The 18,346-nt window shown below is 41.6% G+C and overlaps 1 protein-coding gene across 2 annotated transcripts in view; it reads right to left on the bottom strand.

The window, feature by feature from the left end:
* Cdk14 (cyclin dependent kinase 14) overlaps positions 1-18,346 on the bottom strand; it is a 557,511-nt gene that overhangs the window by 376,579 nt on the left and 162,586 nt on the right. For both annotated transcript variants that reach the window (XM_052173165.1, XM_052173164.1), the window contains exon 5: positions 510-589. In XM_052173165.1, coding sequence (XP_052029125.1) covers positions 510-589 — 80 coding nt within the window. The remainder of the gene's footprint in view (positions 1-509; positions 590-18,346) is intronic.

Below are 18,346 nucleotides of genomic sequence, written 5' to 3'. Positions count from 1 at the left end.
GACAAACAATCCAGATGATAGCAGAGTGTATTTAATTTGTCAATACCTTCAAAAAATTAGGTGGCAAATCACCAATACATCACTTGGATCAGAACAGGACCTAGCATTGGTCTGTTTGATGGGAGAATGGACTGAGGTCTTAGAGAAAGATAATTTGCACCTTTAAATGATGTAGAAGTGAAGCTACTAATCCTAAGTGTTATGGCAGCGAACTGTAAAATCTCCACTAATAAGATGGCTCTCATTAAGAAGTGAAACCCTCCTATGCATGAGTGAACCAGGCGAAAGGCAGATCAACTTTATTTCATAAAACTAATGCCTTATGTAAAACGTTTCCTACATTATAAGAGAACGCTTAGAAAAATGACAAAGGGGGAGAGTGGATATTACAACATGAGACATTTCACAATGTCACTGCCATGCTCGGCATGTCTGGAGATGCAGAATACTTACCGAGCTACTGGCCACACATCACCACAGAATCAAAGAGAGAAGATTGGGGTGCCTACCTTCCCTGATGGCCGTGAAAGGTGTGCCCTCTTCCTCCTGCAGCCTGATCACCTTTAGAGCCACGAGCTTCCCGTTCACCCTGCAGGAAGCCAAAGGACAGAGGAAAGTGACTTTGCAGAACTATATGTCTGTTCTTATGTCTGTTCTGGTTCTAATTATGCTCCCTAACATTTCTATTCTATGAAATTTTGCATGAACAATATCAGTGACACGATTATCCCACGTTAGCCATGCTAAATTCAGGAAGGCTGGGAATTCTAGATCATCAGGAATCTTCACATTGTAAACACATGTTTAATAGGCTAATATCAAACTTCATATTTTGGTGAGATAGTTTTTTTTCCACTCCCAGTGAAACTAAAGTTCAACAAAACCACTTGAAAATTAACCTCAGTCTAATTAAAACCAAATCAGTACAGAGAACATTTCCCTTTGTTTCTCAAAACTGAACCTTCAGTATTGGATAGGGTCATGGACAGAAGCTTGTCTCTCATCTTCCCTCCCTACTCTTCCCTCTCAGCAACACACACACACACACACACACACACACACACACACACCATACCACACCACACCATACCATCTTCTGCATTTTTAAAATAAGAGCCTGTGAATAACTACATTTGATCCAGTGGTGTTTTATGTTATGTGATCAAAAACTCGATGAATATACTATTTCAAATTACAAAAGATATAACTGAAGCAGATGGTTCTTTTAAACACTTTCTGCACGTGTGTCAGCTCTAATCAAAAGTAGATTACACTGTGGAGATAATGTTTTATTCAGTCAATTCTGTCAACTATCAACATCAAAGAAATAACTATATATTCCAGTCCTCTTGATTGCTTTATTTTCTACACTGACTATGCCTGGTGGAATATTTTCTTTGGTGGCCTTGTTCATTAAAATGTTTTAAAGGAGATAGGAAAATATAAAAAATGCAAAAAAACATTTAAAGAAAAATATACCATCCTGACATGATCCTTCAGCCAGCCAGCTTCTAGGTTCTGAAGCCAGCATTTATCACTGTTCAGATATAGTCTCTGGTCTAAAGACCTTCCATACCTATTCCTAAGTTATGTAGGTACTCTTGTGTCACATAAACAAATTGACAAATATATACATATCCATATGCATAGTGCATAAAACCACATAGAAAATGTTGGTATATGTTACACTATATATATACATATATATAAATATATATGTATTTATATACTGTATCCCCTTGTATAAGTGTAACATACTTAATTTCATACTAGTCTTCAACTGAGAGGCATTTAGTTTATTCACAATTTTCTACATCTACAGTGATAGAATATATATTCTTATATACTTTACCCATAATTTTAAAAGTGGGAATAACAAATTCCTAAAACATATAGATACAAGGTAAAAATACATACAACAACTGTGAATATTAGTTTTGATGAAAATTCAAATTTTATACTACACAGCAGAAACCAACTTCCCTTTCCTGTAAATCAATGGCAGCTCCCATTTCTTCCCTTTGTCTTCTCTATGTTATTAGTATTTGGTTTGCTAATCTTATAGTTTCTTATTATTTTGATTGCTCCCAGAAATATTCAAAGGAAGCAAAATGAAGGGCTCATGGGTCCCAGAGAATCCTGTGTCTGAGTCTGAAATATTAATGCTAATGTCTTTAAAATAAATAAGTAAAAATGAATATCACAATATCTAACATATGCTTGTTAAAAAAAACAAAAAAAAAAACAAAACTGCCTGCACCAGAAGGGAAACCCAGAAGCCAAAGTCCTCATCACAATCCAACTACCAGGAGGCTCTTCTCCATGAGCCCACTGAAACTCTGTTAATAGTAGGGATGGCAATGGGATATGGACATCTTGGTACATAGGCTCCACCATGTGCAGACTTTCTCCTGGAAGCCAGGATTTGTGATGTTTTGCCGGTGTCTCTGCTGGAAGGAAGACATAACGGTTTTCTCTTCAGCGACCTTGACTTTTCTAAGAACTTCATTGGCTTCAGAGCCTCTGATCTTCACACTGTGCTTCAGGAACTAAGGCAGCCTTTGGCAGAGCTTGGGGCTGCCACAGTCAACTGACATCTGCACAGACTTCTCAGCCCAGTTGAGCTCATCAGTGGCTCCCACAGGAGGCAGTGACTGATTCCAGGAACGCCTTGGAATTTTCCCCTCAGTTACAGACCTTTTCCTCTCACCCATAAAACACACACACACACACACACACACACACACAGCACCTTCTTCCCACACAGCTAGCTATTTCCCCTGAGAAGCATTAAACGGTATGTACCAGGAACTGAGTTCTGGATCTTGTGCTTCTAAAGGCCATGCACTCCAAACCTGACCTCAGACTAGCCAGGAGCATATCCGAAAGCCAAGAGCAAAGGCTTGAGGTAACTTACTCCTGGGCTGCAACTAAAGTCGGTGAGGCGGTAGAAATAAGAATGGCCCTCATGGGCTCATATATTTGAATGCTTAGTAACCAGGAAGTGGAATTGTTTGGAAGGAGTAGAAGCAACAGGAGATGTGACCTTGTTGGAGAAAGTATGTCCTTGGGAACGGGCTTTGAGATTGCAAAAGGCCATGTCACTCTGCTCTCTGTGCTCTCTCCGCCCTTCCCCTCCTTCCTCTCCCTCTCTCTGTCTCTATCTCCGTCCCTCCCCCTCCCTCCCCTTCCCCCTTGTCTTCCGGAACATGGATTAGCATGTAGTGCTCAGCTGCTGCTCCAGCGCCAAGCATGCCACCATGCTCTCATGATAACCATGCACTAACTTTCTGAATCTGTAAACAAGGCCTCCAATTAAATGCTTTGCTTCATTAGAGATGCCGCCTTGGTCATGGTGTCTCTTCTCAGCAATAGAACAATGGCTGGCACAGTCAGAATCCATCTGAGCCCTCTCCAAGATCAATTTGTATTATTCTATGGTGACAAAAGCATTTCTTTTGAATCTACCTTCTATAAACATAAGAGTTAGTTTCCTGGAATAAGTAAGTCTGCAATTTCCAAGAAGTGGAGCTTCAAGTGTTAAGACGTCAACGTGATTGGTTGGTGGGTTGGTGGGCTGGCTGGATCGGTGATTGGTTTTTAGTTTTTATGTTGTTGACTGTGCCTGAGTGGCTTATCTGCATGTAAGTGTGTTCATCAGGTCTGTATGTGGTGCCTGAGGATGCCAGAGGCAGGCAGACATCCAAGCTGCTAGAGCTACAGATGGTTGTGAGCTAGCATGTCGGTGCTGGGAACCCACCTCGGGTCATTTGGAAGAGCCTGTGCTCTCATCTCCTGAGTCTTCTCTCCAGCCCCAAGTTTGTTAGTGGATTTAGTGGACTACGGTCATCTCAGTTGTTGCTGGAACTGACATTTTACATGTTCTATCACATGAAACTAAAACTGCCTTTAGAATTTAAGTTCCAGATATAAAGAGACTGCTTCATTCACTAGTGTGTGTCCAGTATCTAGAACCTTCCAGATACAGAGTTTATTTTACAGAATCACTGCAGATGTTGTTAATTCATGGAGATTTTGCCCTTTGTTAATGCCAAATAAATATAAAACAAGGTAGAAAACTTATTTCTAAAATTTTCAGAGACAGCAAAACTTTTATAAAGCTTTCAACATCTTCATTTATGTTTGGCTTCACAATTTCTTAACTGATGAGTCATCTCTCCAGTGCCTTCACAACTTCCATTTTGCTTTTGTTTGGGGGAATACTTTTAGGGTTTTGTAAGTCTCTCTGATTTTAATACATATGGTGACAAGTTTTTGTTTCATGGAAGTTTTAGAATTTGTAGAATACTTTGCTAATTAGCCTTTTTACACCTAACAGACCCACTGCAAAACACTTAGAATCCTTTAATAACCTAAGCACAGACCACTAAATCAGCATCTCACTCTTTGCGGATGGCTTCACAAGTTTCCCACTAAGAATCATATTGATTATCAAATTGCTCTTTAACCTGAGTCTTTGTGACTTTCTTCTTTCTTAATTAGATTTTCTCTACATGTCTGGACGTTCACCAAATGCTGAGGCCTTATGTTTCTAAGTCCCATAAAATTGTTAAGTCACAGGCTCAACCATTCTATAAAAGGTCATTGGGAATAATAATATTAAATTTTTAATCTTCTAATTTCATAAAAACATATATGAACAATATATGTTTAATATATATTATAATATATGGCCAATATATGTTTAGTATATATAAATATATATATTAAAACTTTATTATTATTATCTGAAGTACTCAAAATTCTAAGCTACTAGCAATGCACGTATTTTACTTCTTAAGGGTATGAAATTAAGATGCTATCGTTTAAAAATAATGTCATATTTTCTAATTATCCTGTAGTTTATAAACTACTTTAGGAGGGCTTAAAACATGTAATTCAAACCATGATTTAAATAAACACAAAATTCAAATTGAATCAATAAATCAGAGCTGTTTACAGAAAAACATTGAGGATTCTCCTTTAACAAGCTATATTAATTAAATCACAAGCTAATGAATAAAAGGCAATCAAGGTTTGATTACCAGTGGGAACATTAATTCAGATAAATAACATGGTGAGAAAAATATGCCTTAACTTGTGTCAATACTGCCATTCTTTTGGAGGTATTGCCACCTTTGCCTCTAGTTGCTATAACACATGGAGCCATTTTTCTCCAGACACAACCGCCATTTGCAATGTGGTCTCATTGTGAGATACAATGTAAGGTCAAGGACCTGCACTGTAGTCTGGTCTGCATGTCACAAGGAATTAGTAGCCAAATGCTGCACAAGGCAGAACTGCAGAAACAGGGATTGGGGGAACTCCATCAACCGAGACCTGGTGGCCAGACAGAGGCAAGCTGAAGTACGATCTAGTTTCTAACAGATTCTGACCACGGATCCAAACCTACCTTCAGAAACTGTGTCCACAATTCCCTGAACCCCCACCTTAATGGTAGATAACTCTTAATTCTCTTGTGAGCGTGAAGCCTAAAGTGCAGAATTTTTAAACAAAAAGCAACTACCTACTGCTTTTTAAAATTTTATCCATCCTTTATTTTTGTGTACGACCCCTAAATAGATACTCCTTGCTTTGCTCAAAACACAGTTTCTGGTTTCAAAAGATAGTACACGGAGAGAATGCCAATTGACGGGAGTGTTCTCAAAGGCAAGCCAGAGGACTTCCATTCTGTTAGTTGCCTCAAATTAATAGGACAACTTAGTACAATGAAACAAAATTGCAGATATTATCTAGGTCATCTTGGAAAACAGTGTTCAGGTGCCAACATCTAGAAGAAATTGTATCTGGAAGATATCAAGGAAATTAAAGCAGTATACCTAAAAGAAATTTAATATAGCTGGGAAATTTAATATATTATGTCTCCCTCGTCCGTTATGATCTTGTATCAGGAGAAAGTGCGGAGGAAAACAGTAGCCTGGGAAGCCAGATACTTGGCTTTTGTTTGCTGGGCGACACTGAGGCACATCAGGGGCTGTGGCAGAGAGCTTCAGTGTGCTCAGAGCAGTGTTGGGGCTGAGTTTATACATCTGGGGCAAAGTTATATAAAACAGTTCAGAAAACTATCCTAATCAGTCTCCATTTATTAACAACTGCATTTAAAACTCGTTCAAATGTTCAGTATCAAGTATTAACACTTAAAATGTTGGGGCTCAGGGGTTAAGAGCACTGGCTGCTCTTCCAAGAGAACCTGGATTCAATTTCTAGCACTCAAATGGCAGCTCCAAGCTGTCTATAACTCCAGTTGCAGAGGATCTGACACCTTCACATAGATATCCATGTAGACAAAACACCAATGCACATGAAATAAAAAAAAATAAATTATTTTTACAAACTTAAAATATTAAAGTAATTTGCTTCTGTCTTTAATACACTTTTTATTCAGACATGAATGAGAATCTACCTCAAAACTACTCACTGTTTCCTGGCATATCCTGACAATGCTAATTCCCATACCTTACGTTAAGTGAGAATTTAAAAATTAAATAGTTAGAATTTCAAGGTAAACTCTAGGATCCACTTGCCCTAATATATATCAAATTATGTAGATAGAAGTGGCAGGAGACTCATACTAATTCCTATTAAATTCTTTTCTTTTTAAGTAAAATCTAAGGCTCATAAAATAACACTATAAGGTCTATTTACTAGGATGTGACTAAGAATATAAAATCTGAGGATTTAATACCATGGGCAAAGAGTACATCCAATCAGCAACCATTAAGTATTTAAAAAATGTTGCTGCTATAGCACAGCTTATTATTTGAAATGCTTAGAAACAATAGACATTTTGAATATTAATAATGTTCATGACAGAACCCAGAACTCTGTACACTTCCCCAATGATAATCTGATCAATCTTGTACTATTCTAAAATTAGAATTAGTTAATAAACTATTTTAGAGGCTTGTTTGACGGAGGCTAGCACAGGAGATAGTTTAGTGCCCTGGGACTCCTCAGTTGAGGGTTATGTACACCCTAGACTTATAATACAGTCCACAGTCAGTTTGGGAGGTATCTTTAGTCTCTACTACTACTCTGCTCCAAGAAAATTTCCAATTCTTTTAGTAAGAGGTCAATCACCTAGAAATACCTGGCAACAGTAACAACGTTATGTTATAATCAGAAGACCCCAGTGACAATGAACCCTTCACAGACAACAGTAGGCCCTCAACAGCATGGGTCCTTTACTCTCATTGCCATAAACAAAGCAGTCCTTTAAAGACTCAGGGACTCAAACCCCTCCACAGGCATACAAATGTCATTCTTCCTGGTGCTGATGAGAAAACAAACAAGTGCCATCTGTAGTTCCGCCCTTTCTGCAAGTTCCCAACCATCAAACAACAACAAAAATAACCAATCCTCTCCTACAGGCCAGCCCTTCATTAAATCAAGTTTGAACATTTATCTCTCATTCAACAAATACTAATTGTGAGGATTTGGGTTTGTGCTTGGAATAAATAAGTAATAATACACCCCTGCACATAATGATCTTGACAGAGCACATCCCAGGAGTACAGCATAATGATCAAAAAAATCAAATGAGTGGGTCACTCTGAGAGGACATCAACAGGCTCCCACCTGTCAAATGACACCGTTGGATCATTTGTAAAATGGTATCTGCAATGAAAAGACATCAAACATCCTTAAACCTTTAACTATATCATAAAACTAAGGAAACAACTGATCATGGGGGTGCTCTGTGGTCATCTCTTTAGCTTCAAATGTAGTGAGTAAAGACACTGTAGTGAGTGGCATCTATTAGTAGGTGCTTACTTTGTGCAGGTCATAAAAAGACGCTACTAGAAAGTATACTCCTCCTGGTAGAAGCTTTCATGATCCTTCACAGAATAAATCCAAACCAAATCTGACCACACGTAGATTTAAGTGCTTACTGAAAGGATATAATAAACCAATAATGGCAATTATTGTTTTATTGTTGTAATCTGAAAAATCCAAATTATAGGACATTGCAGGAGGAAAAAGGCTAAATAAATAAAGTTCAAAGTAACAATGGGCTTTGGGTGTTATTAAAGTATTAACATTTGTTTTAATTTTGTCATGTTAGAACATGCTTTGTGTGTGTGTGTGTGTGTGTGTGTGTGTGTCCTGTGCATTTAGATCTCCTCAAAGGCTAGAAGAGGCTATCAGAACCCTTGGAACTGAAGTTACAGGCCCTGAATCCTAATACTCTGCAAAAGCAGCATAAGCTCTAAACTGCTGAGATCCAGTCTCCAGCCCCCCAGTTGTATTCTTATATGAAAGTCCCCATCTTTCAAATAATAAATGTTCTATGAGACATGTTCTCAAAAAACACTAGAAAAGATTAAATGAGCAAACAAGATCAGACACAGGGCTGGCCATGCTTAAAGCTATGTGACAGGTTGACAAGGGTTTTGCTGCACTATGACTTCCAGTAGTTATTGTCCCCACAGAGAGGGCCTGAAAGGAGGAGAGACTGGGAATGGTAGAGTGCTTGAACATGCTCTCTACAGAACATGCCATGCCTCCCATTTCCAGGAACTAGTAGCAGCTGTGAGTATCTATAAGTGACCTACACAAGATGGAACCCGTCAACATTCTGCCATGGATGGGAGGGGTTTACTGGACCTTCCTGCTTTCCTCTGAGCTATTGGCTGTTCCTGAATGCTAGAGGAAGTGGAGCAGTTTCATAGGGGTTCAGCAGCTAGCAAGTTGCCATTGCTCCAACAAATGGCCTCCCAACAGGAAGTGTGGTCAGGAAGCTGGGTTTCTGGCCCAGTGAAAGGTTAGCACTCACACCAGGCCATGCGCAAGGAGAAAAGAAGAAGCCCATGAAGACAAAACCTCTAGAGTATCAGGACGATCTGGGCTGAGTGCTGCGAAATTAAAAGACGGGTTCCAATTTCCTGGTTTCAGCATGTGGGTGGCTGGAGGTACCATTTGTTGATGTTAAGGAAGCTAAAAACTTGGAGATGGGCATGCGTTCCAAGAATTGTGTTTGGTAAGATGCTGGGCTGGAAACATTACATGGAGATGTAACTGACGCACTGATATAAAATTTATGAGTCTGGATCGTGATACACAAATCTAAGCCAGACATAAATTTGTGATTCATTTGGACCACAGGGAGGGAACGGGCAAGATTCTGAGTTAAGAAAAATGCTCAAAAGAAAGATGGAGGAGGGGGGAGGAAGAATCTGCTAATCCAGGGATGATACTCTTGACCTGGAACAGGCTGAAGAGGGAGAGAAAGTGCCATTGGACTACACGAGGAAGCAGGAGGATGAGTGGGCTGTGAGGGGTAAATAGAGATCTCGGTTGGTGTCTCACAGTCTCTCCTCCTTTGCTGGTCTCTTACGTGGATGTCTCCCTGTCACTATAAATATGCAAAAATGTTCTGATATTGGGAGTCCCCGCCATGTCTCAGCTGAAAGCTTCCTGCTAACCAGCCCTCAGAAGTCCTCCTTGAGCTTGTCTGTCAGGAAGGACACACCACCAGGGGTGCTGTATTAGTGCAGGGCAAACGGAGATACCCTGTCCCCCATACTAGAAACTGAATTAATTTGGCCTAAGCAGTCATTAAACTGTGACAGCCAGAGAACACTATAAATTCAGACTGATCATGCCAGGATCCTTGAGGCTTTCTCCAAGGACCTTGCAATTATAGTACCCCTCACCTTCTTAAATGTGATCCAGGAGTGTGATTCCTCTCAAATGAAACTCCAACCTGTTAGCAAGTTAGTGCTGATGCACCTAACTACCAATTCTATGTTTCCGTCCTATAGGCAGTGGTAACCTAGCCTCATCTGTGCTCAGATGAGTAAAAGCCCAAACCCAGGGAGGCCAGCACTTCTTCACTTTCTGGCAGTGCACTCTGGACCAAGGCCCCACCCTTATTTGGTGCCCTTGGCTTCCTGTGTCTGAGCCTCTGTCTCTCCAGTGTCACCCCCCTCTTCACTTTCCCAGTCATGTTTGATGTTCAGTCTCTCAAGGAGACCTTGCTCATGCTCCTCTTTGTTTTTATGATTTTTTTATTGGATAACATTCTTTATTTACATTTCAAATGTTATTCCCTTTCCCAGTTACTCCCCCTCCCTGAACCCCCTATCCCATCCTCCCTCCCCCTGTTTCTTTGAGGGTGTTCCTCCACCCACCCCACTCCCACCTCCCCACCCTCAATTTCCCTACACTGGGGCATCTATCAAGCCTTCATAGGACCAAGGACCTCTCCTCCCATTGATGCTTGGCAAGGTTGTCCTTTGCTACAGCTGGAGCTGTGTGTACTCCTTGGTTGATGGCTTAGTCCCTGGGAGCTCTGGGGGGGGGGGGGGGCTGGTTGGTTGATATTGTTGTTCTGAATCCTATGAGGTTGCAAACCCCTTCAGTTCCTTCAGTCCCATCTCTAACTACTCCATTGGGGACCCTGTGCTCAGTCCAATGGTTGGCTGTGAGAATCACGTCTGTATTTGCAAGGCTCTGGCAGGACCTCTCAGGAGACAGCCATATCAAGCTCCTTTCAGCAAACATTTCTTGGCATCCACAATAGTGTCGGGGTTTGGTAACTGTATATGGGATGAATCCCCAGGTGGGACCGTCTGTAGATGTCCTTTCCTTCGGTCTCTGCTCTACACTTTATCTCCATATTTACTCCTGTGAGTATTTTGTTCCCCTTATCAGAGGAACTGAAGCACTCACACTATGTTCTTCCTTCATATGGTCTGTGACTTGTATCTTAGGTATTGCAAGCTTTTGGGCTAATATCCGCTTACCAGTGAGTGCATACCATGTGGTGTCTGTGTGTGTGTGTGTGTGTGTGTGTGTGTGTGTGTGTGAGAGAGAGAGAGAGAGAGAGAGAGAGAGAGAGAGAGACTCGGTTACCTCACTCAGGATAGTTTCTAATGCTCCTCTTGCACACAGGCCTCAACCCTCTAACTGTGACCACTATTCTGACATTCTACTCAGCCACTAGACTACGCAGGAAAATCTGTGCCTAGCACAATTTCAGGCACAGTTGGGGCTGAGTAGCAACAAATGAGCCAAGTGCTCACTTCACAAAAGAAGAACTGAAAGAGCATGCAGTAGAGACCCTACTGCTCTAAAGTTCCTTAACCAGCCTTTATCAAATCACCCTGGCAACCGCACATCCAAACTTCTTAGAAGTTTCTTTCCTGCCACATAACCAAATACACCTATCAATATTTACAGGCAAGAAAATACACTTACGAGTTAAACCACTTCACCAGCCTACTACTGCTATATACAGTTTAATACTCTCAGGAGAAAAAGGTATTCAGGCATGACAGCATTCTTTCCACCCCATTAACCGCGATTCTACTTCAGAAATGTTTGGAGTCATCCAGACAATATTCTGTCCCAAGTGTTCAAGCAGGGAATACAGGATGAAAGCCACACCCGTGTCCTTGTATTCACTTCACAGCACCCATTATTTTGAACATTTAGACACTTCAGGGCTATTGGTATCTTTCCGGGTTTTTTTTTTCATAATTTACACAGAAAATTGACAGCTATATATAAATTTCAAATACAGACTTCCTTAAAATTTTACAGAATGGTCATCTCAGGTCTGCAAACAGACTCCTTAGAGAGCCTCCATCATCAGAGGCTATAATCCCCTCCTGTCTGCCCTGCACTGGAGCCTGATTCGCTCTCCTCGGTAGCCATGATGCAAGCCAAAGTGAAGAAGTTGAGTGAGTACATCTCTTCTCTTTCCTCTTTCTATGGCAGCAGCATCTTCTTCACGTGGATCTGAGGCCTGAGCTCCTTGGAGGCCTGCCTGCATTTATAACTAAGGCAATCTGGAGTTATCTTGTCCAGTTAGGTTTCACGAGACTTTCATCATTTACCTCAATATATGACCTTCTGCTGGATGAAGGCATAGAACTGCAAATTTCTGAGGTTCTGAAGGTACCAGGAACCCCTCCTGGGAGAGCAAGAAGCAACCCAGAAACAGCCATTGGGGAGTTAGCAGATAGGAGCGGCTGTAAGACAGTATTCAGCAACCGAAACGCGTGATGAACGAAGTAATTAATCCAGTTTGGTGCCTGTTGTTGTGATAAACACTAGGACCAAAAGCCACTTGGGGGAGAAAGGGCTTATCAGGCTTACAAGTTTTAGAGTCCATCGCAGACATGAAATAGACCACAAGGACTTAAAGAAAACTTCTGATTTCATTAGAAAGAAATAGTTCCTTACCAGGAAGCTATTCATAAAGCGTGATCTGAAACTTAACAGGTGATGCTCATAAATGCCCGCCATGCACAGACCCATGTGCACAGGAAGGCAAGAATGAAGAGAAACAGTGTCCAAACGCCACCAAACAATCAGAAATAGCAGTGCCAGTGGAGATTTTTGTTTTGCCCTCTTCCTGTTTTCAAGCACACTTGTCTGGAGAAACACATCACAGAGAGCTTTGACAAGGCTGCACTTCACACTTCTGGAGAAATCACATTTTCTCTTTCTGAGGTCAATCTGCCACTTCAAATTCCTCGTTACCTTCAGCAGGTTTTCCCCTCCCACACCTCCCATCAAAAAATTGTCTTTAAGGAGCAAAAAAGAAATGGCTACCTTTCTTGGTGATATTATCTTTTCCCCCAGTCCTGGATTACTTCTTATGCTCTGGTTGATTCTTATATGTCATATCTCAATACTATCTAAAAATGAAAGGGAAATCTATTCATTTATTCTTTTCCTTTAACGATAGCATCCCAGTTAGAGCGTGCCCCCAGCCTCAGCTGATACAGAGGGAGAGCAGAGAAGCCCTGGTCCAGTTCTCATTTTCCTAGCAGAGCTCTAAGTGTTCCCTGGCCCTGGCCCAGGCCCACATATTGAGCGTGGCAAGAGAGGAGTCACGTTCCCACTCTCAGGATAAAAGCTTCCCTACCGAACGAAGGCAGATGAGATGCACAAAAAAGCACACCACTGATTCTCTGCAAAATTCTGGGGAGTCCCAGAATACTCATAGCCAACTGGTGCTCACTGCAGAGATCTTGCTTTTCCTGTTCAAAATGAGCTATGCAAAATCAAGAGAGGTTGAGAACAGCAGGATAAACAATTAATGCAGCCCTCAAGAGGCACTAAGAGGGGTGTTCAGAGTTCAGAGTATTCTCTACCCATTCTAATGAAGATGCACACACACACACACACACACACACACACACATACACATCTGCGATTTATGCTCCAACAAACATAGAAAAGTGGTATTTGCTTTTTAGCAGTTGCCTGCAAAGACACATAGAGAACAAAGGAAATTTCACATTAACCCTGTGAAAGGCTCTGAGACTAGAGTAAGCCAGGAGCACATGGCAGGGAGGGTCTTTATTTTCTTCAATAAAATGGGAGAAATTGCTTTCATAGTTATGAAATTGCTTTCATAGTTATGGGAAATATTTAATATCTCCAAAATGAAGTTTAAAATACTAACATGTCTGGCCACGTTTGTATGCTAAGATTTAAATCTTTTATGACAAATGGGCTTCACAATAGTACTGGACAGCTAAAAGTAAGTGTTCCTTAAAATGATTTGTTTTATAAGCAAGTAGGGTGTCAACCTAAAGCTGAAGAAATTACCTGCACCTATTGAAGTCAAAGAGTGATATTAACTCATACATTGCTGAAAGGACACTAAAGGCAGATCAATTATAAGAACACCTAAAGCTGGTGAAAAAAGAAGGGGAGGGAAGGGGAGGAGAGGGGAGGGGGAGAGGAGAGGAAAGGAGGAGAGGGGATGGGAGGGAAAGAGGAGAGGAGAGGAGAGGAGAGGAGAGGAGAGGAGAGGAGAGGAGAGGAGAGGAGAGGAGAGGGGAGGAGAGGGGAGGGGGAGAGGAGAGGAGAGGAGAGGAGAGGAGAGGAGAGGGAAAGAGGAGAGGAGAGGAGAGGAGAGAGGAGAGGAGAGGAGAGGAGAGGAGAGGAGAGGAGAGGAGAGGAGAGGAGAGGGGATGGGAGGGAAAGAGGTGAGGAGAAGAGAGGAGAGGAGAGGAGAGGAGAGGAGAGGAGAGGAGAGGAGAGGAGAGGAGAGGAGAGGAGAAGGAGAAGAGAAGAGAAGAGAAGAGAAGAGAAGAGAAGAGAAGAGAAGAGAAGAGATTTGTCTTACAAAATGTAGCAGTAGGGCCAGAGTCCAGGTTAGCCTGATGTGGGATGAACTGGCTTCACACACAGTCAAGAAGTTACAAAGAAAGACATCCAGCAGGTGAGCTCAGTACAAAACACTTGCCGAGCAATTGTAAGGTCCCAGGTTCCATCCATCTCTAGCACTGAAAACAAAACAAAACTAAACTAGGAGCGGGTGTCTTTAACTCAGAAACAATACTCTCTCTGGATATATTTGTTTTTCTGCTTCCTCTGTGCAGCAGGTCTTAAGTGGGGAACTTTATTTACCTTGTTTCTCCCCTGCATGATAGACACATGCGGTGTGCTCACGTTCTGGAGAACACGGCGTACACAGTGGCATAAGGTCTGAGCTTCAGATCTACAACAATTCTCTTATAAACTGCAGGGAGGCGATACACAGAAATGACCAGGAGGTCTGAAGAGCACTCCCAGCCCTTTCCTCGCGCTGCTCCTACCCACCATTTCTTCCCAAGGTACTCACGACCAAATCATTTATCTTTATGTATATGAGTATATGTGTACATGCATGTGGTGTATGTGTGTATGGTTATGTATGAAGGACACACACGTCAGAGTATGCATATGAAGATCAGAGGATGAACAGGCATTGGTGTTTGCCTTCCACATAGTTTAAGATAACAACTCTTCTTTGCCACAGAATATCCTGGGGTGACTGGCCCACAGGCTTCCTGGGATCCTCCCACGTGTCATCTACATTCCTGGCATTTCAGATGTGGACAGTACCCCACCCAGCTCTAGGTAGGTCCTGGGGATCAGACCTCAGGTCCTCACACTTGGACGATTTGCTCTTCGCCCACAGAACTGTCTCTATAGCCTTGGGATTCAATTAGTTACTATTAAAAGAGTTTCTTTATTCTGTGTGGTTCCTAATAAAGTTTGTAAAACTGAAAAATAAATGTTTTGGGATGGCATTAATGAGTTTCATCCTAGGTATAACATGATACATGGTTTGTGACAGTAGCCACTAAAAAAATACTGACAGAATTTGAATCAGTAAGAATCCCACTATTCCATAGTACCTCTTTAACATGTGTGTATACCTTCTAGATTTTTTATGTGTGAATTCTTTTCCAATGAGTGGCATTTTACAGAATAGTCATAACGCATTTATGTGATTTATGGATCACTGATGCACTTTTTATCAAATGCAACTATGTAAGAAACCAAACAATACCAAGTTATAACACACTCACCATTGCCTTTCAGAAAACTGCCTGGTGTGTCTTTTCTTCATAAGTTTAAAGTACTCCTAAATTTCCATTTATTAATGAAAGCAATCACACCCATACAAAGCTAAGAAGGAATAGTGAGGGACACAATGTATGGGCCTGGCCACTTGGGGACAATGACTGGGAGGTTGCATACCTCTGAGATGGCATGGCTAGAGTGTGTTATACTTGGTGGCAGTAAACAAAAGTCAATTTATATTCATGACAAATGCACTAGCAGATTACATGTCATGAACTCACACAGATGACTTTAGACCTGTGAAAACTGAGGCTCAGTACCCAAGAGTCTAGCTGAAAAAATTAATTTCCTGTGTCCTGACTCTAAAAACTCTGTCCCCGAAGCCATCATTCAGAGCCTTGTGCTGTGGTTTTGCCTTTGGGAGGTGACTGGATCAGAAAGTCTCTGACTTCATCAATGAATTATCCATTTATGGGTCTATCATGGAAAAGGGCTGGCTATTGAAATAGGAGTCCCCTTGGAGGAATAATGTCACTGTGTGAGTATTGTGTATGGTTCAGTGCCGGTCCCTTCTTCACTTTCTTTGCTTCCTAGCTAACATCAAGTGAGCACACTTTCCCCAACAGACACTTTACCATGCACTCCTCCCCACCATGGGGCTAAAGGCTCAAGGCAAGACCAAGAGAACAAGGCAGGAACTCCGGAGACTGCAGGCAAAAGAAACAAGTCTTTTCCCGGTCGGCCGATCCCTGCCTGCTATTTCCTAACAGTGTCAAAGAAGCCAACACAGGATCTTATCATCACCCTCCTTCCGATCAAAGCACTCCTAAACATTTTTCCTCCATCACTATAAAGTGACATTTATTGACTGAGGGACTATTAATAGCACCGTGACAGGTGCTACAGAATAAGTTAATACAGATGGAGTCAAGGAGACACAAGAAAAGCAGTAACAGAAATAAGTGTTAAATATCCTGACACATGTAAAAAAAAAATAAGATTATGATGATAGGTGCCAGGCTTTTGCAATAAGGGAGAGACTTTGGGCTCAATTCCAAGTAGGGAAAGTGGGGACTACGGCTGGCAGCAGGGTATTCAAACCGGAGCATGAAAACATAGTAGCTGATAGCAATGGTAGGCGTTAACAACCTTGCTAAACTGGCCTGACTGTACTCATGCTAACGGTAGCTGATGACTGGTTATCTAGGTGTAGGGGTGCTGGTGTACACTGGCCTGGTGGGATTCTTGCTAGAACTGGCCTATGCAGGCACGTGAAAGGTGGGGTACCATATCAAAGTTTAAACAAAAAGAAGAAGACTTAAAGTTGCCTGATATAAACTTCAGAAAGGTAGAAAGTTTCGTGGCATGTCTAATTTGAATTGGCCTCTGAGACAGAACAGTGTGCAAACATGCTGAGAGATAAGACATTTAAATAGGGAAATAGGGGGGTAGAGGTCCAACCACAAGCAAGCGTTCAAAAGTGGGGAGAGCAAAGCACACAAAAGCTAGACAGAATACTCAGGGTGTGCATGAGTGTGTGTGTGTGTGCGTGTGCGTGTAAGCTGAGGCTGGAAGTTTGAATGAAAATTAGAATAATCACAGAGGGAACATCCATCTGAGAAAGCTAAATATGTATTTTGTATCCTGAGCAATAAAAGATAATGAACCAAGTTCATAACACCTATGAACTGATGCCTAGGTTAAACAAATCAAAAACTAGTATCTTCATAAATATAAAGTAAGCACACTACAGTATTTCACAAATGTCCAGTATGCCAATACCATAGCCACATATAAATACTTTAAAATATCTGATAGTACATTTCGAGTATTACAACACATAAATGTGAACACACAAGTTGTTAAGTTCACCCACGCTTTGTCCACGGCATCTCCTGAGCAAGCCCACTTGTGCTCCTTGGGGTCACGCAGGGTATTCACCCATTTCCCTGCAGAGCTGTTCCTCTGTGCTTTCAGTGTTATACCAAGAAGGAAACCAACATGGTGTTGCACAAAAACTACTACTACTCTAAGGTGGGCTGAGAAAGCGGCAGGTAAAAGTCAAGACACCCACTCTGAGAGCGGGGCTGCCTCCAGTGAGCTGTGAAAATGTCCATACATAAGTCAACCTGCAGACTCCACTTTATCCAACTTACACAATCTCTGTAACCTCTCTCAGCTCTCTCTCTCTCACACAAAAAAACACAACCACAGGGGAGCATGTCTGTAGGGTATGAAAGGAGACGCAATTATACAGGCTGTTGCTACCTAGCTTCTAGCATTTCTAAGCAGAGACTTGGCCATACCAGCTTAAAACCTGCATTTACAACCATTAGCATTAACTGTACAATACAACTTTATGTACACAGTACTCTCCAGCCTTTATGCATGAAATGAGTCCCTTTTAGACCAATGTTAAGATAGCTGAAATCCCAGCATTATCACAACAATGTATAGCAGTTTCAGAAAGGAAGTCCTATATAGCAGTTTGTATATATACATACGAACAGTACAAACATGGCCACATAAAGCTCAAGGAATTGGCTCAAAGTGAAAGGAAAGACCTTGAAATGTTGGCAAGACACACAATAGGGGCAGAGAGACACTCTCTCCTTGCAGCTGTTTTCAAAGAACGCTTAACTACAGAGACTGTACACAGCAGCGATATGCTTCAGGTGAGAGTCAAAGAACCCTGACTTTCTAATTTACTCAAAATCCCATTTGAAAGCCTTTATTTTGGAAGAATAGCTATGCTATTGCTTCTCTTCTGTTTGTGAGGAATAGCCAAGGGCCATAACTGTGGTGCTAAGTTATGAGTAAACAGAGCTCTGATTGCGGTTCCCTCACGTGGGATTGAACAAAGGCGTGGGACAAATGGACACCACAGAATTGTGAGCCTAGGTTCACGTAAGAAGGAAACTCCTCTGTGACACACACAGTCCACCAGAAAGGGCAGTGCCTTCTCTCCTGCACTCACCCACCACAGTGCACAGAACTCCACAAATCA

The sequence above is a fragment of the Apodemus sylvaticus genome, chromosome 2, assembly GCF_947179515.1.
Source record: "Apodemus sylvaticus chromosome 2, mApoSyl1.1, whole genome shotgun sequence".
NCBI classification, from domain to species: Eukaryota; Metazoa; Chordata; class Mammalia; order Rodentia; family Muridae; genus Apodemus; species Apodemus sylvaticus.
The sequence above is the reverse complement of the archived record's forward strand: the minus strand, read 5'-3'. Positions and strand labels throughout refer to the sequence as shown.